The sequence below is a fragment of the Cryptomeria japonica genome, chromosome 8 (genome assembly GCF_030272615.1).
Source record: "Cryptomeria japonica chromosome 8, Sugi_1.0, whole genome shotgun sequence".
NCBI classification, from domain to species: domain Eukaryota; kingdom Viridiplantae; phylum Streptophyta; class Pinopsida; order Cupressales; family Cupressaceae; genus Cryptomeria; species Cryptomeria japonica.
Window position 1 is genome coordinate 274,795,556 of NC_081412.1, and position 26,002 is coordinate 274,821,557.

The window sequence follows — 26,002 nt, forward strand, 5'->3', positions numbered from 1 at the left end:
CATTTGATCATGTCATCTCCTTGATTGATGTCAATATATATTTGTAATTTATTCTTTGTAATTATGCTTCATAATATGCAACAAGAATATTATTATTCACTTGATTAGTTCATAATATAAAATTGAACATCTTTATTCATTTGATTAATTCATAATATGAAATAGAATATTGATTTGATTAGGTCCTGAGTAAAATTATTTTGTTTAGGGTAGATTCCAAAGAAAGTTCTACAAACATTTAGATATTACAAATTTAAGTCAAGTTCATTTTAATACCTACAATAATTAATTTGAAGAAAAGTGTAAAACATAGATCAACTATAAAATATTCATAGACATTTAATGATAAAAATTAGAAATTCTTTACCAATTTTTTTAATAAATAAATATTTATATTATCATTTATAAAAATAATATTATAAAATACTAAAAAAACTAAAAAACAAGAGTCATAGACCAAATTCTTTGCCAACTTCCAAAACCAGTTAATTACATCGAAGACAACTCATGGAAAAAACTAATTAAAAATTTAGCGCAAATGTGAAAGCTAATTGCTTATAAAACAGCCGTAGTGGCAGACCAAAACGTGATAAAATTCTGCGCACCATGACTGTTTGGTAATTCATGAATCTCCACTTCTTTTACAGCATGAGAGACAAAATTTTCCGTGATGGCGACATGACACTTTTCCCCGTACAATCATCCATGGACATTATACAGGTGCGCCACGCCCTTCCTGCCTACCTACTCTCCTCCACTTTACCAGATTCTTCTTCTGTCGTTTGGCGGATTGAATTTTATGCAGAACATAATCATGAGATTTCTTGGCACTGGCGACAACAAAAGAAGGTTTGTTCACACTACATACATCAAATCTCTGGTTCGTTTCGATTTCTCTCCCACGCCTAGGTACCTTTTGACCTGCGAATCGCCTTTCACAGGCCAGAGAGCACTGTTCATTTTCGAAAAAAAGTTAAAAGGCGCGCGACAACTGAGAAATGGTAATTCAAGTCAATATAAAAGTGCACATAAAGGTTTGGCCTTAAAATTAATTAGGGTTACAACAGTTTGGGGACAGGCGCAGAAAATTCTGCGCCGTACGCATAATTAAAGAGGAGAACGGAGGAGGACGGCGGCCGTCAGGCGCGGTGTCGCCCTCGCATGCAGTATCTCTTAACGGCTGTTAAATTGAAACCCTGACAGGCCTCGGGTGAAACAAATTTCTTTGCGAGAATTTTGAGAATAAGTAAAATATGTCACTGTGCTAATTGATGTCGGTAAATAATTTATGACAGTTATCCATGGAAGACAGCCTTTGAAAAGCGAATACAGTTCAGATTAAAAAAGAAAACATCAAAGGTATTTAACTTTTTGTCTGCTCAATTTCCTTTTGGGAGGTTTTATGTCAAATTTGGATTGTTCTTTGGAATTTAAAAGGGAAGTACAAATTTAATTTTATTTTTTTTAGATTTAGGGTTAAGGTTGAAGAGTAGGATTTGAGATTATTTAGAGATATAATTTTATTTCATCTCTGGTCAGTATCGAATTTAGAAAGAAAATTACAAATTTAAATTGATATTTTTAGGTTGAATGTTAAAAGTTGAAGAGTATCAATTGTTTAGGATTTGAAATCAGTTTTATTTCTTATTTATTGCATCTTATCTCTGTAAATTGTTTTTTGTAATTTGAAAGGAAAGTACAAAGTTAAATTGATATTTTAGATTGAAGATCAAAAGTGGAACAGTATCAATTATCTAGAAGTTGAAATCAGCCTCATCTCTTATTTATTCCATGTTGTATCAGTCCTCATCTCTGTAAACTGTTTTTTATAACTTGAAAGGAAAGCACAAAGTTAAATTGATATTTTAAGTTGAAGGTCAAAATTGAAACAGTATCAATTATTTAGGAATTAAAATCAACCTCATGTCTTATTTATTCTGTGTTATATCTGAAATATGATTCCCCTCTCATCTCATTTATTATTTTTCTAAAAAATCTGTCTCAGTTTTTATCAATTGTATCTCTAAAATGCATAAAAATATATTAATCATCTGTTCTAATTGTATCAAACAAATTAAATTTCAATTTCGATTTCTTTAGCAGAAATAATTTTCACAATTTATTATATTAACTTAAATTATTTCAAATTTAACAGTGTAGATTTAACTTTTCTAATTATTTGGAGTCAAACTCCATGATCCATATTAACCTCCACATAATATTTGGTTTTGTTCTACGGTTTAAAGAGCAAATACGGTCATTTACGGCCTTGAAATTTAAACCTTCTTCGTTAAAGTGAAGGACAAGGAGGACGTGCGAAAAGGAAAAGCGGAGTGGAAGTATGACAGAAAGGAAGATAGAAAGGGAAAGATATACGGTAAACAACGCAAAGCCAAAGAAGAAGAATGTGTAGGATTTGAATTTTACTGAGGTTTTGGTTACGGCCTCGCTAAATTTCAGAGTTATTCTCCTTCTGGAGACATTATTCGGGGAAGGAATCTCGACAATATCGATGCGACAAACTGTTTGAGTTTGCGGCTCCCTAAAATATTTTGAAAACTTGTGTGATTCAAGTAAGCATACGAGAACTGTTTTTGATTTTTTTTTTGTCCCTAGGCGCCGAATAGAGATTCAGATCATTTTCGGTAAGGCAATAGTTGGCAATCACACGTTGAGGATTTTGTGTAGGTGGAGACTGGACATACTGTTTTTATCTTTCATATTTCATTTCGGTATTGGAGCTTGACAGGTGAGATGGAGAGGCGAGGAGCGAAAAGGATTTAAAGCTGTGCAAATGAAAACTGCTTTTCCGAAACTTGCAGATCCAGGGATAAGTTCGCACTGCGTTTTCTCAAGGGTATTTTGCTTGGAATAGCAGGCCTACTTCTTCATCGCTTTCAACATGCAACCCTCAAGAAGCAGAAGCAGATCGATGCATCCCCCGGCAAGTGAAATCACGTATTCGACCTGGTCCGCTCTCGGAGCTGCATGTACCGCCTACCAGAGCAACAACAGCACGGCTCAAGGGTCTGTAGCGCCCTTCCATGTGTCCAGGGTCCGCGACCAGATGGCCGTAATGGGAGGAGCTTACTCTTCTGCTTCATCTTCGTTTTCGGGGTTTGGGGTACCGCTGCAACTTTCGTATGATCAAAGCATGAGCGGATCGTCCCTTGTTCTTCAGAGGAAGATGACGCCGCAGGAGATTGTGGAAGCCAAAGCCCTAGCCGCCTCCAAGAGCCACAGCGAGGCCGAGCGCCGGAGGCGGGAACGCATCAACGCTCACCTTGCCACCCTTCGCAGTCTGCTTCCCAGTGCCATCAAGGTAAGTTCACCAACTCAAACCTTATTTGCTACCAACTCAATCTCAAGACTAACCTTTGTAATGTTTATTTCCCGTGCAGACGGATAAAGCTTCTCTGCTAGCGGAAGTAATCGAGCATGTCAAAGAACTGAAACGGATGGCGTCAGACATAGAGCAAGGGAGTCCCTTACCGGATGAGGCGGACCAAGTGTGCGTGGATTCGGAGGGGGAAGGGCTGCTGATACGCGCTTCCTTGTGCTGTGATGACCGCCCGGAGCTCTTGACGGATGTCATTAAAACCCTAAGGGCTCTTCGCCTGCGCGCAGTCAAGGCGGAGATGTCTACCCTAGGCGGTAGGGTCAAGAATGTCTTTCTTGTCACAAACAATGAGGACGAGGAAGACGAGAATCCAAATCCCTCCGTTTCGACCATCCAAGAGGCCCTGAAAGCGCTTCTGGAAAGGCGGAATTCTGCTCAGGTTTCTCTTGCTGCTGGAAATAAACGGCAACGTCAGGTAGGCTAGTTCAGCCTTGACAATACAAGCTTGTGACTCCTAAACTTCCTTACAGATCTTCCGACTTTCATTATCCAGGACGCAGGAGCATCGATCTAACGTAAGCGCTTTTGGTTTGAAAGATTTATTATTTGTGATCACAGTCGGCTTTTGCTTGTGCATATAAAATATTCTACCGGCTGTTTTCTGTTAAAAGCAGCTGGACTACTGATATTATGCTTGTGTTGTGCCTGGAAGCCTAAACAGTATATATTTATAACTATTTAAGAAAGAATGGTCTAAAAAACATCGGATGGCGTGATTTAGGCATAAGGTTGCCATTGTCATGTTGGAATCCATCCAGTCCAGAGCTCCATAAGAATCTATTTCCTGTCCTCCTCCTCCCTCCTTAAATAAACTTTGATCAAGTATTTGATATTTCCACAGTTATTTAGCTAGCATACTGATGATAGATCTGACTACCATCCTGCTGATAGATCAGGAAATATGGTCACTCAAAACTTGCACACAATTTTCTGCCAAAAACTTGCTGATTTGTTAAGCTTTGAATTTTGTTTTAGTTAGATTAGTAATATTGGATAAACAAACAGAATGAAATGAAATATATATTACATGTTTTCTTTCAAAGACAATTGTAGTTTTACTTCTTGAAGCTTTCTGTGTCTTCAAAGAGGATATAGTTCACCTGAAGGTGCTTTGTTATGCTCTGCAACATATGTTCCAATAAAATCAACAGTCCTAATAATTTACCAACCTCGCCTCTCCTCCAGCCAGAATTATATCTGCATAATCACCTTATGTCAAAAGCTGCCGTTGGTACCCATACCTTATTCTATGCTTTTCTAATTACGTCTGTAGATGCAATGGTTAGAGGATTTGTGGGATTCGAACCCTGCAAGTCAATCATCCTCTTGCTCGCTGGTGGCCAATCTGTCAATTTAGTGGTATTGCTAAGGTGTCGCCCATTAAGAGCAAGCCAGAAATAAGTAATCATAGAAAAGACAATGTTAAGCTTCTGCTTTATTTTTCTTTTTCCTCAGAGATTGTTGCTCCTCCAAATTTTCAAATCAACATCTTCATCTAGATAGTTAATTCATGAAACCAACTTTCAGAAATGCAGCGACTAATCCAACCGTCAAGAACATGCTCAAATTTCTTTAATCGGACTTTATTCACAGGTACATAGAGCATTTCCAAACTTTTTAGACTGCTGAAAAATTGTGAATGTACTCGACCTGGTCAATTTGCGGCCCCTCGTGCAATTACTACTTTTGTTTTGATCAAGATGGAATCCTCAACTAACAGACTCTTTATGTTCTGAACATTCATGATTTTCAGCAATGGTGCTAAATTTGTCGTTAGGAAATACAGTCTGTTAATGAGAGTCCGAAGAATTTTTCTAATACAACTACTGTAAATCACAAACATTTGTCTACTTTTTCAGTTTTGATAATGGATTCGGAGGGTGATCCTAAACCTCTATATTTGAATTATACACAGTTTAAGAAAAAAAAAATTGTTTCCCATCTCTTACGTGAACTATAAAAAGTTAAATAATCATTAATGACAGGAATTCTGTTTCACATCAGTGATAAGGACTGAAAACTCAATGATCACTGAACGAAGCTTATCCTGAAAATTGCAGCTTTCCTGTTTAAATTTGCACTGGGAAAATTTGGTTGGCTAATTATGTTGTAATCCGCATTCAATATTTACTTACAATTAATGCAGCTAAAAAGGTTACTTGAAATATATGCAGCTTTGGTTGTTGAAATCGTTAAAGAAGGTTGCTGTTTGTGGTAACTCGCAGATGTCATGTAAAATATGGGATAATGAGATCTATGCCAGTGAAGTCAATTTAAATTTTAATGCACTTGTAGTTGCATGGAACGTATTTTTTTTGAAGTGCAATTTAAATTAATTTAATAAAATGTATGTAATGAAGTATAAATCAGTCTAAATAAATAACTGAGAGTTGAGTTGATTTGAATATTGAGTTAGTAAATGAAAATTAAAAAATATTAGTAGAAAATAAATGTTAAATGATAATCATATAGAGAATGAAGAAAATTTAAATCTTATAAGTTTCAAGATCTAGAAAAGCTAATATTAGATTAAAGTTTAACTTGGAATTGAAATTTTCTATTGATTTTATGTAGAGACAAATTCAATTGTCAAGAACAAATCTATGATCATGGACATTTTTTGTATTAACAAATTTGACTTGTGTGATCTACAAACTACTTTTATTTCAATAAGATGTCTTGATTTCTTTTATGTTTCTTGATGTTTGCAAGAGTTGATAGTATTGATGAATGAACAAAGGGGTCAAGCCTTTTATTCAAGTCAATAAAAGTAGAATTGCAATGAAAAATTTAACATATCTATATTCAAAATTTGACAAATAAGAATATCAACTTTCATAATTTAGTTTCTAAATTACTAATTAAAAAAATGATGATGATTAAGAGGATCAAATTTTAAAAGTATATAAAATGGACCTATTTTATGACCTATAGATATATGTGTATGTGTACTCTCCTCCTAATTTTGAGTTTGTTAATTATTTTGCAAATTCATTTGATGAAAAGTTAACTAAGATCATGTATATGAATTTATTTTTTTGTCATAATCTTTTGAGAAATGTATTATTTTTTAATATTTTCAAAATAGACATATTCTATAAAATGAAAACTTGAGTGTGCTCTTTACTAGTTTAAAAAAAATAATAATAAAGAAACATTAATTTTTTCATTATATGTAAATGAAATGTAGGATGTGAAAATATAAACTTTTTAAAATTTGGACAAGTTGATAAAAAAATCAAGTATAAAAAACAAAATATATTTTTGATGAAAATGGAAACACTAGTAAAGATATTTAAATATTTAAATCTTAATATACTGGAATCTTAAAAAATAGATGATTAGAAAGCTAAATGAAGCTTAATGTTACATTTATATTTTTTGAAATTATATCTAAAAATATGTGAATTTAATGGAAGAGATACTTAAGATTTGTAATTTTTTATATATTTTCTAAAATATAGACTTAAAAAAGCAATAAGAAAATCCCACCATTAATTTATGATATTTAAGCTAAATTCAAACCTTATCAAGCAAAATAAAATTAAACATATATTCATTATAACTTACTATAATATATTTTATATAAATAAATAAATAATAGATACTTAGACATTGAAAAATATCTTTTTCATCATTACTAATTATTTGTCCTAATTAATTAAGTAATTCTTTAATTATTTAATTAAGCTAATTATTCTTCTAAACTGACTTAATCATCACATTCAACCTTTCTAATTATTCAATTTCTATTCTTTAATTAATTAATCGATTAACCCTATCTCAATATTAATTAAATATTATTATTTAATTAATAATAATTAATTTTCTTAATTGAATAATCTTTATTATTTAATTAATTTTATTTATAATGTTTAAATAATTTCATTTAAATTAATTAACTTTATTCCTCCAATTCCCAAAATTTGAATTTCAATTAATTTCATCTAATTCCAAATCATCAAATTCACATTTCACCAAATCTGAATTTTAGTTAATTTCGTGTGCATTTCAACATTTGAAAGTCCAAATTCAAATCCAAATTGAAAATGAAAATCAAATTCAATTTCAAAATGCTACAACACATGTTGAAATCATAACTGATTGATCAAATCAGCTGACTAATTAGTTAACTCAGTCAAGTCTCCAATCTCCCCTTTTCACTCCAAATCACCTTTTCTAACTAATCAATCAATTCGGTCATCTCCCTAATCAATTCAATCATCTCTTCAATCTATTCATTCCACTATCCAATCAATCTAGTTAACTATTCAATCTATTGAGTTAACAAATAAATCAACTTTGTTAACTGATCAATCTAAATTAGTTCACTCCCAATCAGGACTTGAGTTCAAAATCTCTCCCCTTATGTGTTGAAAATCTATATAAACAACATAATTTTCTCAAATCAAACTAGATTAGACTCTTCAAAATAATTGCCAATCTATGCAGGAATTTTAGTGCAATACCTGAGAGCCACCCACACAATTTCGAAGAAGAACAATGGAAGCACAAATCAGAAATAGGGAGTTTGAATTCGTTTAAAGCTTTCATTTCAATCATATTTGATATTCTATTGTGTTATGTTTGATTGGTTAAAGATCTGTGATTGTCTTTACCTCCTAATCGGATTTATAATTTTATGATATTCAAGCATGAAACATTTGGTGAACCCGACGTGAACTGACCTTCTGATATGTTTTTCTTATGATTTGCAGGTCCTGTATGAAACAGGAAAATATGATGCACAATTGTGTTGACAGAAATTCGTAATTGTTCATTTTGATGCGCAATTGTTATTATATTAGTTTGCAATTGTAGTTATTTTAATTTGCAATTGTTAATTTTGATTTGGAATTTTTTGGGTCAAGTTAAAATTTCATTTTTGTTTGTCGTTTCTGTGTTTCTGACATTTGCGCTGCTAACCCAAAAAAATCTTTCAATTCTAGAAAATCTTATTTCTATGCATAAAATTTTCCTAACCCCATGGCAGGAAGGGTAACTTTCAATATTTTAGGTTCCAGAAAAAGGAAGGAACACATGAGACAAAGAAGAGCACACCAGTAGTGGATAGAAGCACCAAAAAAAGACTTCAAAATCTTGAAGAAACAACTGCCTTATCCTGGTATTATCACATTGTGCATAAGTATCTCAAAAAAATCAACATATCCGATGACATTGAGATCATGGGAAACTTGATTATGGATTTGATCCATGTCAGAATTGACTGACTTCTTTCTTCCATCTTTTTCCTTTGTTTTCAAATAATTTTCAAAAGTTGGCAGGTTTAAGTAATGCGCAATTGTGCAGTCAGAAATTTGCAATTGTGTTGACAAAAAGCAGTTGTATACATATTAGTTCGCAATTGTGCAATAGTTGATCCGCAATTGTTAGGAGTCAACTGAGCATTACTGTTCTAGTTTTTTTCAAATTCTCTATCATTGATATGTTATGTATTCACAAGATAGAGGAGTCAAAATTGTGATCGAAGAAAAGATTAGGTTGGAAAGCCTACCATGTGTTAACCATTCACATGATTTCTTGTAGGAAGTTGGACTTAGAGTAGCCAAATCTTTCCTTTTGGTTCTTTAGAAAAAAACAAACAAACAATCTGCTTTCTTATTTTTTCTCATCATTGCAATATCAGATAAAAAGAACACTATGTCTTCTTGGAGCAACATCTCCATCTAGCTTAGACAATTTTGTAATGAAGGTTTAAAATAATCCTCGTCTTTAGTGTTTGTGAGGTGATAGACATATGCTTTCCCCTTAACTGGGTGACCAAAAAGCCAGACCCATCTCTTTCATTTTTTTAGTCAATTTCATACATTAGAACCTTAGGGAGCCATTAAGGCCGGTGAGAGAGGAATGACCTAAGTGGGTAACAACTTTATAGCCAAGTTTACCAACCCACTATAATCAAATGTGGATGCTGATGAAAATTCCCTCCAATGGTAGTGTGCATTGATAGCCTTCCCCTAGTATCCTTGTGATGCGAAAAGCCTTTGTTCTAAAGGTTGGGAAGCCTCCTGAGGGAGTTTATCTTTTGCATTCCGAATATAACCTTTACTAATTAAAAGCCTTAGAAATAAAAGCTTTCAATCGAGTCAGTAACCAGACACTCATATTATCACAGTGTAAGGGTGGGGAAGAATCTTCCCCCAAGACACTCACCATATATCTCCCAGGATAACGAGCCAATTGAGGAGCAATCCTCTTTGGTTTAATTTTTGGACAAAGGCAAAAAATGGGCGCACCTTAGGGTGTGACAATGTTGTTTGAGCTGACGAAGTATCAAGATGTGGGTTGTGATAATATTTGTGACCTTTTGACCTTAAGAGAGTCTTCTTGTTGTGCAATTGATTGACCAATTACAACAAAAATAAAATGGGGTCTTGAAAAAGACTCAAACATTCATGGGGATTTGAAAAAGCTCCTTAAACAAGTATTCTTTCTATGTTATTATGCTTTTTGATGTGTCTTTATTACATGATCAAACATTTTCAAGTAGAACATCAACCAAGTTTTTGATATCAAACATCAACCAAAAGTTTCTCAACTCAACAATCACGAGCCGAAAATTAAAGAGAACAACCAAGTGTTTACATCTGACAAGTTCAACAAATTTTGCCAAGATTCAAGAGTATGGAAGAAAATGGTGCTTCATGTGATCATGGGTCCTCACACATAGGGAATGCATAGTTTAAGTTTTTCATCCACATCTTGCATAAGTCTTCACAATTAGGAGAGTAAAAGTCCATCATTTGCATTCAACTTAGGATAGAGTCCACCATTCACACTCCTCTTAGGATAGAGTCCACCATTCACACTCCTCTTAAGATAGAGTCCTTACATTGCAAATCTCACCTTAGTACCCAAATCATTTTGCATAGTCTTCATTAAACATTTGTCATAGTCCTTGTCATCATAGAAGTCTTAAGAACATATCCTTTTCATGGGTCTAAAAGGAGATGGCGATTTTCCATTCGAACAACCCAATCTTGGACCAGACAATGATCAATTAGAGATAATTGATGGTTTGGACAATATTGCTTGGGAAGTAAGAATTGATCTTCCACAATATGAAGAAGTAGAAGCTATCATAGACAATGGAATCTGGAAATATGTCCGCCTTGATACAAAGCTAGCAAAAGAAATCAAGAAACAAAGAAAACAAGAAGAATTTTGATAATTTGTCAAAAAAGCTATGGCAGATGTTCCTCACCAGTAATATTAGAAGGGTGTCTTCATTCATAGGGGTGTGTGCACCAATATGGTCTACAAAAAAGTGGACACACACCTAAAAAAAGTTGAAAAAATAGAAACCGCGTTTGCGGTTTTAAAATTTCAAAAAACCTCGTACGCGGTTAGGTTCGTTGTTCCCGATCCTAAAGGGACAAAAACACATATGTGGTCCTTTAGGAACTAGGACCTCATACGCAGTTTTAGTTCCTAAAGAACTGCGTACGCGATCCCTATCAATAATTTTTTATTTTTTTCACAGTCGACTGTTATTTTATCCCACGACCAAGAGCAAGTTTAAGGATTTTTTTCTTCCAAACCACGCACGGGCTACACATTTTCACACCCAGACGCCATGGAAAGGGGTCGGTTATGCATTTTTTTTTGTTTTTTTGCACATTTGATCAATTTTATTTACGTTTTCAATTTAAATTCATTGATTTTGATTAGTTTTTTAAATTTTTTGTTACCAATATCAGATTCTAAAAATCCAAAACCACAACAAGATGCACCTTAAAACCCACAACAAAACCCATAGCAAAACCCTCAGGATACACCTACAACTCCTCCTTTAGACCGTACAACAACTACATAGGAGGATTTTCTTAATCAGTTAGGGCAAAACACTGCTAAAATAACTAGACTGATTAATAGATTGAAAACTTCTAATCTTGAGCATCATTTATCCCTTGCCACTAGCCTAGAAACATTGGCTAGTGGTGCCACTACAGTTTCAAGTCAAATTACAAAATGGTGAAACTATAGGGATAAGTATCACACTTATTATGTTGATGGGTTATCATATTGTGCAGTGAAAAAAAAAACATAAGTACAGAACAAATATGTGCTCTTTTTGTTGATCCTAAAACTAGTGACTCCTTACCTCTTAATGCAAAGAGGTTTCCCATACATTGGTGTACCAATGTGCAGATGAAGAATATTTTTTGGAATAGGTGGTGGATGGTCTTTGACGAACCACCTTGTAATAATTTTGAGGTTCCATTATATTTTTTGAGGAAAGTATATTGTGAGTTTGTCCTCAATCAGCGGCCTAATTATTTTGATATGAGAGAGTTCCATAGTAGAGGTGGCAGCATTGCCCAAGATAGACCTAGAGAATGTAGGGTAATAGACCCACAGAGTCGTCGCCCCTAGAACCCAAACCCAAGGTGCATGCGATGGTCCCAGTAGCCCTGAAAGAGTCGATGGAGCTACAGACTCTTCAAGCGGCCACAACATTGATAGATGCAATCATCCAGCATGGGACATAGTTAGCACACCCTCTTGGCCCAAACGATGATCCATTAGCTGAGGCAGCTAGCACTGGTCAACCCATTGAGCATGTGTGTCCCACTTGCTCAGGCATATACATAGGGATGGATGTCGAGGCCAATGCAGATGGTTCCACATCCCATATGTGCATGATTTGCAGGAGCAGATGTCAGACCCACATGACTGAGGATGTGGTGTTGACAGATGAATTGATGGACATGTTGTTTGCTAGTCAGTCACAGACACAGGTGTGTTGATTTGAATTCATAACATTTTATTTATCAGCCACTTAAAATTTGTAATTGTAAATAAATTTTCATTTATAGATTGATTTAAATTGATACAAATAATATGCATTTCAGGATGCAGCAATGGGTGTTAATACACCATCTAATATTCCTCTCGCAGTTATTGCAATTGCAACTTCGACACCTGAGGTATAAATTTTGTAACATATTAATATTGGCAATTTGGAGGAATTGATTATGTGTTGAATTGATGTTTGTCATTGATGTCAACACTAGCTTGTTTGGTTGTCTACTGGGTTCCAGTAGAGTGGTTGGTTTGTGATGTTGATCTGGAGATCATCTTCGGTATTCTTCGGTATGTTCAGATTGGTGGAATTGATTTGGTTCGGTCATTCATATGTATGTTACATTTAGTTGGTTCGGATTTGGTGATCTGGAAGCTATCATATGTTCTCATAAGCCTTTTGGTTACCAGTAAGGCTTCTATTGATAGAGCTTTATTGAAGATCTTTTGATGGATTCGATAAGTGGTGTTGGTGCGGCTTCTAGAAGGTTCTCAAGATGCTAATGGTTATCATGTTCGTGTTCCAGTTGATCGATGATGTTGCATTTATCATTGAACCTATTCTGTGCTATTCTGTTAGGTTATGGACAGGTTTATGTAATATGTTGGTGGATGCTCTTGATACGTTACTAGTTGGATTTATTGTCTGGTTAGTGTTGTTTTGGTCTTAAGCTGACTTGGATTATCATTGGTTTGCGGGTTTATGTAATGGATTTATTGTATTATCTTTTAGGTGGCCGACCTAATTGTTTAGGTCCTGGGTTGGTATAAATATGGTGTAAGATCTCTTTTGTAGATCGTGGTCATGGGTTATGGGATTATCTGTGTACGAAAAAATTTGTAATCATATGCAGAGGATTTGGTCGATCATAGGTGATCGAATTGGGTTTGTGTAAGAGGTTTAAGACCTCTGGCATTGAGCTTAACTGGAACTGTACTCAGGCATATGAGATGCTATTCTTGCAGTTCAATATTCATTCCAGATTGTAGTCCGAAGATCTTTTGTAGTCAATGAGGCTCCTTTTGTGATGAGCAGTGCGCTCTAGGCTGTTGGCCTTCATACATGTGCGGGCCCCTTATATGTAATATTTATTCATTTGATCAATGGATATATATTCTGGGTCTCCAATCCCACCATGGTTTTTTCTCATTGAGGTTTTCCACGTATAAATTTGTGGTGTTATGGTGTTCATCTTTGTGGTTGCATTATTACTTATTGGTATCTTCTTTTATGTATACCAGCTACTAAGTTGTTGTGCTAATAAGGTTAAAATTAATCATTCCAGGAGAACACTAATCCACCCCCCCTCTCAGTGTTCTTGGATTCCAACAGTTAAAATAGAATAGTACTTTGAATTCAAAATAAATTATAAGATATACTAACTCTCTTTAATGCTTGACAACTTTTTGTTTTGTAGGCGTTGACAGGGGACCAAATGTCCCATATTGATGATGTCATGTTCTCAGTGATCGATTTTGGCCTACAAAGCTATGCAGTATCATATTTTGTACACCTTATTTTATGTATTCTTTTGATGGAATATGCAAGTCATTTAATTTTAGATTTTTTAAATTATGTTTAATATTATCTACTAATATCTCTTGTGTTAATTTTGTTTGTTTTAGGGTACCCTCTCTGTGTCTAGGCCTCGTCCTCAGTGAAAGAAATCTAGACGACGCCTAAACATGGGAAGAAGGTAATTGAACACATTTTTAATTGTCCAATTTTTTGAAAAGTTTGAAATTGTCCTAGTTGGAATTTGTAGATTGATTAGTATTTTTGTCTGTTTAATATGCAGTGACCATTAGGCTTTGTAGAATTGTTGAATGCACCTAATACACTCGAGGATCGAAAGAGGGCAAAGGTATGTATCTCTACTTTATTTTCTTGATTTGATGATTATATGCACGTGTACATGTGAACTTGTGATAAATTATAATCTTATCATTTTTCATACAGGAAATATCCATAGTTGCTTCATCAATGGCAAGCCCTCCTCCGTAAACTGGAGAGGCATCTCAGGCTCCGATACACTTGTATTTTATATATTGCATTAATTGTATTTAACCTACAATACATATCATTATATTAATTGTATTTAGTATTTAATCATTTTTCGTATAGGTAATAGCCACAATTGCTCCTTCAATAGCGAGAACTCCTCAGACTACTGGAGAAGCATCTAAGGCTCTGGTACACTTTTGTTGTCTATATTGTAGATTTTTAGTGTTTTTGATCTGTACATGTTAGTAAATTGTATTAATTGTATTTAATCTACAATAGGCCCCTTCACTATTTAGCCATAACTTGGATCCTTTGAAGTTTTTGTTCAAGAAAACTCCTAAGGCTGACAAGGAGAAGACAAAGAAGACATTAGATCCTAGATCAGTAGATGAGGTAATCTACATTTCAATTGCAAAGAAATTATGGTTAAATGCATAATTGTGTTGATAATTGTGAACTATTTTCTACAAAAGGATTCTAACTTGGCTTTTAAATTGTGGTTGTGCAGCCATCTACAGAGCCGCATATTGCATCAAAGAGGCTCAATTTTGATGATCCACCACAAGTATAGGATAATATAGTGTTAGTTAAGGTCATTAAATGACCAATACATGTAGATATATTCTACATTTTTATTGTATATCTATTTGGACATGGCATATGCCACATTTTTATAAAACTTGTATTGACTTGGCATATATACCTTTTTTGATATATATAAATGTTGATATTAGATCCAATAATAGTTTATTGTGTTCATTATTGGGCATTTTTGTTGATATTGATAGGCATATTCGATACATACAAAATTTGTTCATTGTGTTGATTATTGTACATTTTGATATATATATATATATATATATATATATATATATATATAAATGATTATTTATAATTGATACAGTTAATTTTTGCTCAAACTATTCATTTTATTTTCCTATGTAATCAACAATATGAATATAAACAACAAAATCTATGATATAATGCATTGCAATTGTGGAATATGATTTGATAAGATTTCTAAAATATTGAATTAACCCTACAAAACTCCTTGTCTCAATAAAAATGAAATTCAATGGTAATGGTCATATTTGATCCGTGGTAATGATCATTGGATGCTTTTGATTCCTTTCGTTTATATTTGTCAATGTGAGTGGTGCGAGAGCACCCTCATGCTCTCAATGGTCAAATTTTGGTTTTTGTCTTGTTTTCCATTTTTTTAATTTAAATAAGGTGATTTGGGACCATTAATGATCATTTGAAGTCATTTGTGAAAGTTTGAGGTCATTTGGATAAAAGATGTAAAAGTTGCTCAGTTGTTGTCAAAGTTGCTCAGTTGTTGTCAAAGTTGTCAATATCTCAAAGTTTCGTTGTGGGCACAAACCAACATCATGAAAACGTCTAGGTGGGAAGGTTTACACTAGGCATGCTTCTATTGTGCCTCCCAATGACTGAAATGTTGAGAGCCATACCCTACCGGTGCAATCTCTCAAGTGCCCCAAGTCCAAAAATTGTCAAACTTTGACAGACAGTTTCTCACAATCCAGGATGCATATGATTGATCTTTTTGAGCCTATAGGGTCACATGAGGCTTGTCTACAATGACCTATCTATTAGGATAACCGATGAACAACTGAGGAGGGGGGGGGGGGGGGGGGTGAATCAGTTGTTAACAGATTATATCAATTAATCCACTTAATAACCTTTAATCAGATTAAGTATCGGTAAAGCAGAAACAGATGTCGGTTGGAATAGATATCGGTAAACAATACAACTTAACAATTAAAGAGATAATCAATGAAAAGCAACCAAACCACATAACACCATGATTTGTATGTGGAAAACTCAAAAAATGAAAAACCATGGTGGGAAGCCTACCCACAATTAGATGATACTTCTGCAGAAAGTATGTGATACAATGAGGGGCTTGCACATGTAGGAAGGCACACTGCCTAGAGCGCATTGCTCATTACAAAAGAGTCTCACTGACTACAAAGAGGTTATAACCACCTCAAGATAAATGGACAACAATCCAAAGTAATGAAATTCCAAAGATAGCATCTACCAGGCTTGATTACAGTCTCGGTTAAGCTTAATATCAGAGGCCATTAACCTCTTCCTTAATCCCAATTTGATCACCTATGATCAACCAAATCTCCTTCGTATATGATATTGCATTTCAAGACCATGACACTTATTCCCCATGATCTACAATGAGATCTTACATCATTTTGTACCAACCCTAAGACCTAAACCAATTAGGTTGGCCACCTAAAAGATATTACAATAAGATCATTACATGAATCCATATTACAATGATATGCCATGTCGGCTTAAGACCAAAAAAATAATAACCATTCCATAGAACATCCCGAAACATCTCGGTAATGTGTAGAGTACACATTAATATGATATCGATCCATAACCTAGATAGGCACCAGACCTATTCTGGGTCCACCATGCCAAAGCAATATCTCCACCTGGTTGAAGCACGATCAGAGAACATCTTCAACATCCTGAAAGCTGCACCAACATCACTTATGCATCATGTCAAGATTCCTCAGTGAAAGCTTTGCTGGTAAAACCTTAAACCAATGCCGATATGGGTTTACAAGAGTGTATGATAGCATCCAATTACCAATTCAATACCAACTGACCAAAACATGCTCCAGAAACATATAACACATAAAATCAAGCATACTCCATTGATCCAAACATGCTGAAAGTGTCCAACAGATAGTCTCTTCTGTCGATAACACTAGATCTTCTGTCGATAACACTAGATCTTCTGTCGATAACCAAAACCTATCTGCCGATAACCAAAACCTATCTGCCGCTAACCAACCATAACAGCTAGTGTTGACATCAATGACAAAACATCAATGCAACATAATCAATTCATCCATAGTGCCAACAATCTCCCCCTTTGGAATTGATGGTAACACTAGATATGAAAAGCATCTAAGTATGAAAAACAATGCCAAACAAGTCTCTCCCTATGGAAGACAACCAACAATCTCCTGAATATCAATAACTCTCCCCCTTTGAATAATATCTCTGAAAAGTTTTGAATTTCATTTTCACATCACTGTCTCTCCCCCTTTGACATCAATGCCAGAAATCTAACACAAATATCAAAGCAAGAATGTAATCCTTTGAATCTCAAAGCTGACTACTCCCCCTGAGTAGTAGCACCACTCATCAGTGTCAAAATGAATAGTATCTTTGATAATGCATGTTAGACTGATGACAAACTGCATCAATCAAGTCTCTAATGGAGGGACACAAACCCCTATCTTGTCTCTCAAATACTCAAATGATTCCTTAGATAGCGGTTTAGTGAATATATCTTCAATCTGTTCTTTAGTGTTCACATAAACCAATTTGGCTTCCTTTCCTTCTACCTTGTCCTTCAAAAAGTTATACTTTATTGATATATGCTTAGTCTTAGAGTGAAATACCATATTCTTAGACATGTCAATAGCTACAGAGTTATCACAATAGATAACTATCGGTTCACTACAATTTACCCTGAAATCCTTCAACATTTGCTTCATCCACAAGACTTGAGTGCAATTAGTTGTTGCTGCAACATATTCTGCTTCTACAATAGATAAATAAATGCATGACTATTTTTTGCTGATCCATGAAACCAGTTTCTTTCCAAGAAAGAAAGCTCCGCTATAAGTGCTCTTCCTGTCATCAGTATCTCCTACCCAATCTGAGTCAGTATATGCACATAAAGTGAAATCATCATTTTTAGAATACCATAAGCCATATTTTGTTGTTCCTTACAAATACTGAATATCCTCTTTACTGAATATTCATGAGTTTCTTTAGGATTACTTTGATATCTTGAAACAATACTTATTGCATTCATAATATTTGGTCTAGTTTGAGTTAAATATAGAAAGACACCAATCATAGATTTATACCTTGTAGGATTTATTGGTGTAGAAGTATCCTTGAAAGATAATTTCTCACTTGTCACCATAGGAGTATTTACTGGTTTAGAATTATCCATACCAAACTTCTTCAACAATTCCCTTAGATACTTAGTTTGACAGATAAACATGCCTTTGTCAGTTTGAGTAATCTACAAACCTAAGAAAAATTTCATCTCACCAATCATGCACATTTCAAATTCATTCTTCATGTTGTTAACAAATTCCATGCACAATTTATCTTCTCCTTCAAAAATGATATCATCAATAAATACTTCAATAATCAGAATATCATCATCAGTAATTTTATAATATAAATTGCTATCAACATTGCCTTTAGTAAAACCAAGCTTCAAAAAATATTTATCCAACCTTGCATACCAAGCTCTAGGAGCTTGTTTCAATCCATATAAAGCTTTCTTCAATCTGCAAACCATATCTTTATTATTTGTCAGTGAAAATCCATCAGGTTGCTCAATGTATACTTCTTCCTCAAGTTCACCATTCAAAAATGCATATTTAACATCCATTGGATAAACCTTATAGTTCTTATAAGCTACATAGGCAAGAAATAGTCTAACAGCTTCAATTATGGCTACAGGTGCAAATGTTTCACCAAAATCAATTCCTTCCATTTGAGAATATCCTTTACAAACCAATATAGCCTTGTTTCTTACAACTTGACCATCCTCATTCAGTTTATTCCTAAAAACCCATTTAGTTCCAATAACATTCTTATTCTTAGGTCGGGGAACTAAAGTCCAAGCCTCATTCTTCTCTATCTGATCTAGTTCATCTTCCGTAGCCTTTAACCAATGTTCATGTTTACAAGCTTCAATAACAGATGACAGTTCAATTAGAGAAATAAGACATACCTCTTCATTTGCTATTCTTCTTCTTGTCAAAACTCCCTTGTTCCTATCTTCAATTATTTGATCTTCAGAATGATTTAATCTAACATACCTTGGTGTCTTCTGAATTTCAGGTTCACTACTCTGATCATTAGTCACAGTTGAATTTTCTAGTTGTGCCGGTGTAACTGTCTCAATTTCCTATACTGGTTGAGGCATTGTCGGTTCAATTATGATCATTTCCACTTTCAGTTCCCTATCATATGATATAGATTGATTTCTGTATTGCTCATCCACTTTCACATTAGCACTCTCCACAATTTTCTGCAATCTTTTTTTATAACATCTATATGCTTTGCTTTGAATTGAATAACCAAGAAATATCCCTTCATCACATCTAGGATCAAACTTTCCAATTGAATCATCTCTTTTGATATAGAATTTACTTCCGAAAATTCTGAAGTAATTAATAGTAGGTGTATGTCCAAACCATAATTCATAAAGGGTCTTACCAATTTCACCTTTGATGTGAACTCTGTTGAATGTGTAGACTATTGTACTCACTGCTTCTCTCTAGTAGACATGAGGCAATTGGGATTCCATCATCATTTATCTTGCTGCATCCAAGATGGTTCTATTCTTTCTTTCCACTACTCCATTTTGCTGAGGAGTCCAAGGTGTAGATAATTGTCTCCTAATTCCATTTGTCTCACAATAACTATTAAATTCATGAGAAGTGAATTCACTGCCTTGATCTGATCTTAGACATTTGATTTTCAATCCAATTTTTGTTTCAACCCTTTCTTTAAAGATCTTGAATTTCTCAAAGGATTTAGACTTATCCCTAAGAAAAGTCACCCACATCATTCTATAATAGTCATCAATAATCAACATGAAATACCTATCACCTTGAAAGCTTGTAGTCCTTGTAGGACCACATAAGTCAGTGTGAATCAAATCAAGTACATCATTAGATTTATCATGTATGCTCTTAAAAGAAGTTCTAACTTGCTTTCCCAATTGACATTCCTTATGTACCAGATTATGAGGCTTCATAATCTTAGGTATATCTCTAATTGCCTTAGTTGAACTAATCTTAACAATAAAATCAAAATTAACATGACACAACCTCTTATGCCATAACCAACTCTCATCAATATGAGAAATCAAACATGTCTTATTACCAGTGTTCAAGTGAAAGATATTACCTCCAATCTAAATACCGGTTGCAATCTCCAAACCAGTCTTGTTAATGATTTTGCATTTTATATCTTTAAACTAAAGTTGGAAACCCTTGTCCACCAATTGACCAACACTCAAAAGATTATGCTTTAAACCTTCTACATAATAGACATTATCAGTATAATGCTTACCATCCAGAGAAATAGTACCTCTACCTTTGATCATACATGCTTTGTCATCTCCAAATCTGACTTGGCCGCCATTGTATTCTTGCAGGGACAGAGATTTTCTTTTATCTTTAGTCATATGATGTGAGTATCCACTATTAATTACCCATTCATCCTTATCTTCAACTTTTGTTGCCAGGGCCTTTTCTTCATTCATGATAGCTGGTTCCAGTTCATCTTCCTTTAAAGCATAGAACACCCATTCCTTTCCATTGCCGAATCCACTAGCAGAGTCTTATGTCGGTTCATCCCTAGAGTCATCACTTACTCCTTCCTCATCCGCTATGTAGCATTGTTTACTTTTCTTGAATCTATATCTATTCTGGTTAGGCTTAAATGATTTCTTAACTCTTTCCTCAAATCTTGCATTCCTTTCAAGACATCTAGATACAAAATGACCAATCTTATTACATGCAAAACATTTAAAAGGTGCTTTTCCTTCATACTTACTTCCTGTCGGTCCTTTAGGTACTCTTCTAGCAAATAAGACTTCTAGTTGCTCAAATTCGCCATCCTCTTTACTCATGTCTTCCAATTCCTTTTCATATAAGGCTTTCCAATAATTTTTCCTAGTAGATGATGATGATGATGATGATGATGCATGAAAAGCAAGTTCTAATTTTGCAGCTCCAGAAGGTCCAAATTCTTCAAGCTCAAAAGCAAATAATTTCCCAATCAGAATGTCTCTGTTAACTGAAGTGTTTTCCATTGTTCTCAACTCATTAATTGCAATTGTCTTCATCTTGTAAGCCAGTGGAAGGGATCTCAAGACTTTGGAAACTATTTCATCTTCACTCAGAGATCCTCCACAACATTGAATTCCCATAACAATCTCATTTACTCTTTCCATAAACACAACAATTCTTTCATTTTCTTCCATCTTCAAGTTTTCATATCTTACCCGGTAACCATCAAGTTTAGCAATTTTGATAGTAGGATCACCTTCATTCAGAGTTTTCACTTTATCCCACATAACCTTTGCCGATGATTTATCAGTCAATCCCATGATCTGTTGATCAGTAAGTGCACACAGGAGGGCTTCTCTAGCTCTGCAATCATTTTCAATATTCTTGTCCAGGTCTGTGGGAGCAGGATTGGCAGATGCCATATCATAAGGTTTGTATCCTTTCTTAGTGATCTCCCAAATATCCTTGCCAAGACATCTATGATGAGTCTCCATTCGAATTTTTGATATCCCATAATTTGTTCCATCAAGCGTTGGGATTTTTCTTCTGAAAATAGTTGCTGGTGGATTTGAAGTGTTAGCTTCCATAGGATCTAACTCAAGCGGTTAAGCTTCTACAAAAGAGGACCAATGCTCTAACACCAATTGTTACGATAACTGGTGAACAACTGAGAGGGGGGGTGAATCATTTGTTAACAAACTATATCAATTAATCCACTTAATAACCTTTAATCAGATTAAGTACCTGTAAAGTAGAAACAAATGTCGATAGGAACAAATATTGGTAAATAATACAACTTAACAATTAAAGAGATAATCAATGCAAAGCAACCAAACCACATAACACCATGATTTGTAGGTGGAAAACTCGAAAAAGGAAAAACCATGGTGGGAAACCTACCCACAGTCAGATGATACTTCTGCAGAAAGTATGTGATACAATGAGGGGCCTGCACATGCAGGAAGGCACACTGCATAGAGCGCACTGCTCATTACAAAAGAGTCTCACTGACTTCAAAGAGGTTATAACCACCTCAAGATAAATGGACAACAATCTAGAGTAATGAACTGCCAGAGATAGCATCTACCATACCTGATTATAGTCCTGGTTAAGCTCAATACCAGAGGCCTTTAACCTCTTCCTTAATCTCAATTCGATCACCTATGATCGACCAAATCTCCTTCACATATCATATTGCATTTCAAGACCACAAAACTTATTCCCCATGATCTACAATAAGATCTTACATCATTTTATACCAACCCTAAGACCTAAACCAATCAGGTCAGCCACCTAAAAGATATTACAATAATATCATTACATAAATCCATATTACAATGATATACCATGTTGGTTTAAGACCAAAACAATAATAAACAGTCCATAGAACATCCAAAAACATCTTGGTAACCTGTAGAGTACATGTTAATATGATACCGATCCATAACCTAGATAGGTATCGGAGCTATTCTGGGTCTGCCACACCAAGTAAATGTCTCCACCTGGTTAAATCATGATCAGAGAACATCTTCAGCATCCTAAAAGCCACACCAACACCACTTATGCATCTTGTCAAGATTCCTCAGTGAAAGCTCTACCGGTAAAACCTTAAACCAATGTCGGTATGATTTTACAAGAGTGTATGATAGAATTTGATTACCAAGTCAATACCAACTCACCAAAACATACTCTGGGAATATGTAACACATAAAATCAAGCATACTCCATTGATCCAAACATGTTGGAAGTGTCCAACAGATAGTCTCTTCTGTCGGTAACACTAGATCTTCTACCGGTAACCAAAACCTGTCTGTCGGTAACCAACCATAATAGCTAGTGTTGACATCAATGAAAAAACATCAATGCAACACATAATAAATTCATCCCTAATGCCAACACTATCTCAATTTTTGACGAATCAGAGCCATTTTCAAATGGTAGTGTTTTTTCACCTACTGCAAAAACTATCAGTCGCATGCAATGCAAAGTTTGCTAGATAGGATATATTTGATTTCATTCATCATGGACACAAACCAACATCACAAGCGCATCTAGGTGGGAAGGTTTATGCTAGGCAAGCTTCTGTTGTGCCTCCCAATGCACTAGAACGTCAAGAGTCATACCCTACCAGCATGATCTCTCAAGTGCCCTGAGCCCAAAAAATTGTCAAACTTTAACAGATAGTTTCTCGCAATATAGGATGCATATAATTGATCTTCTTGAACCTATAGGGTCATGTGAGGCTCTTCTATAATGACCTATCTTGGTTTTTGATGACTCGAAGCCATTTTCAAATGGTACCATTTTTTCGCCTGCTGCAAAAACTGTCAATTGCATGCAATGCAAAGTTACAAGATAGGCTAGATTTTATTCCATTCATCATGGGCACAAGCCAACATCACAAGCACATCTGGGTGGGCACATTTATGCAAGGAATTCTCCTATTGTGCCTCCCAATGCGCTTGAACGTCGAGAGCCATACCCTACCAACGTGATCTCTCAAGCTCCCTAAGTCCAAAAAATTGTCAAAGTTTGACAAACAACTTCTCACAATACATGATACATATGATTGATCCATTCGAATCTATAGGGTCACATGAGGCTCTTCTATAATGACCTATCTTGGTTTCTGACGAATCGGAGCCATTTTCAAATGGTAGCAATTTTTTACCTGCTGTAAAAACTATCAGTCACATGCAATGCAAAGTTGTAAGTGTTAGGTCCCAGAGACAACTGAGAGGGGGGGGTGAATCAGTTGTCTAATAAATTCAAACCAAAAACAACTTAACCAACTTAATGCTTAATACCAGTAAACTAGTTAAGTATGCTGGTAGACAGTTTTAATAGTTAATTACTATACTGGTAAAGATTAATGCATGAAACATAAACACAAAGTCATCCACAACACATGACACCAATATTTGTACGTGGAAACCCTGTAAGTAGAAAAACCAAGGTGGGAAATCTTACCCACAATCAGATGATACTACTGCAGATAGTAAGTGTACATAAATGGGGTCTGCACATGCAGAAAGGCCAACAGCCTAGAGCTCACTGCTCAATCACAAAATGGGAGTCACACTGACTACAGTTGGATGGTTAAATCCAATAATAATGTGCTGCACAAAATAGCATCTTCATATGCTGGATTCAGTACCGGTGTAATGCTGATATGCTTTCACAAAAACCTAGCTTCACCTTCAAATGATGTCTGCATGTATTGAACTGCTTAATCTCGCATATACCTTCACACAATTCTTTTTTGCATTCCACACTTGATCTTACAAATAAGATCTTACATTTATACCATAACCTAAGACCAATTTTAGTAGGTCGGCTCTACAAGATATTACAATAAAAATATTTTACAAACAATATAACATCTGATGCAATAACCGATTGAACATGTCGGCTTAATGCATTTACAACAATAATTAATCATCTCCATAGTGTGCCATGTTGATCTGGAAAAGATAAACCTGCCGGTGTAACCCTAGATAACCCTGGACCTATTTGCCGATAAAAGCAAATATGAAAATATGAATATACCAATGATTAATTCGTTAAGATAAGATGTCCACACGATGTCTTCGATATTACCAAGTGTCTTCCATATCATTCCAAGTGCCAGTGATCATTATATCCTGTCAGTGAACCATATACCAGTAACTGTGCAATAGTTACTTGCTTGCTGATGAATGTTGCTGGATCTCCAAAGTGCTAGTGTTTTAGTAGGTGTTGACATCAATGACAAAACCATACCAAAATACCAACAATCTCCCCCTTTGGCATTGATGGCAACACAAGATGGAAAACCCATCAAAGTGCCAAAACAGAAATGCCAAAAACCAACAATCTCCAAATAGATCATAACCAGAATATAGAGAGTAATAGTATCTCCCAAACAACAATCTCTCCCCCTGGGAGAAACATGTGTTATCCAAAGTTCCGCAAAAGATAATGTGTTTTTCCATAGATATCTCTCCCCCTTTGACATCAAATGCCAAAGTTATAATAAAACCAAGTTCATATACAAAATACCAATCAATTCAATATACCAACTACTCCCCCTGAGAAGTAGCTTCCTCATCAAAGACCAGAGTAAAAGATTTATCTGATAGTTCTACTGGTTGATGACAATCATCAACTGTCTAAGTCTCTACCGGTGGTGGTATGACTCCAAGCTAATCTCTGAGATATTCAAAAGTCTCCTTAGGCAGAGGTTTTGTAAAGATATCTGCAAGTTGTTCTTTATAATTCACATAAACTAGTTTTATCTCCTTTTCTTCAACTTTTTCCCTTAGAAAATTCAGTTTGATAGAAACATGTTTTGTTTTAGAATGCAGTATTGGATACTTAGATATATCAATTGTTGTAGTGTTATCACAATATATAGTAATAGGTTCCTTGCATTTTACCTTTATGTCTTTCAACATTTGCTTAAGCCATAGTACCTATGTACAGTTAGTTGCTTCTGCAACATATTCTAATTCTGCTGTTGATAAAGATGTACAACTCTATTTCTTACTCAACCAAGAAACTAGTCTGTTTCCAAGAAAGAATGCTCCGTCGGTGGTGCTTTTTCTATCATCCACATCTCCTGCCCAATTTGCATTTGTGTATGCACATAATTCAAAGTTTTCATTTCTAGGATACCATAATCCAAGATTTATAGTGCCTTGTAAGTACCGGAAAATCCTTTTTACTGTTGATTCATGATTTTCTCTAGGATTACTTTGAAATATAGAAACAATACATACTGCATTCATAATATCAGGTCTGGTTTGTGTCAAATACAGTAAACCTCCTATCATAGATTTGTATCTAGTTGGATTAACAGGTGTAGATTCATCCCTTTGAGATAATTTATCATTTGTAGTT

At 34.8% G+C, this 26,002-nt stretch overlaps 1 protein-coding gene across 7 annotated transcripts; it reads left to right on the top strand.

The window, feature by feature from the left end:
* The first annotated feature begins 592 nt into the window (after positions 1-592).
* Positions 593-4,447, top strand: LOC131072440 (transcription factor bHLH30). 7 transcript variants are annotated; one of them, XM_058008602.2, is made up of 4 exons: positions 595-1,359; positions 2,247-2,573; positions 2,689-3,322; positions 3,402-4,447. In XM_058008602.2, the coding sequence occupies exons 3-4, from the start codon at positions 2,903-2,905 to the stop codon at positions 3,822-3,824; spliced, it is 843 nt and encodes a 280-aa protein (XP_057864585.2). In that variant the 5' UTR covers positions 595-1,359; positions 2,247-2,573; positions 2,689-2,902; the 3' UTR covers positions 3,825-4,447. The 7 variants fall into 7 exon arrangements, with proteins under 7 accessions (XP_057864589.2, XP_057864585.2, XP_057864587.2 ...); XM_058008604.2 differs by having other exon boundaries at positions 2,742-3,322; XM_058008603.2 differs by having other exon boundaries at positions 2,750-3,322.
* The last annotated feature ends 21,555 nt before the right edge of the window (positions 4,448-26,002 follow it).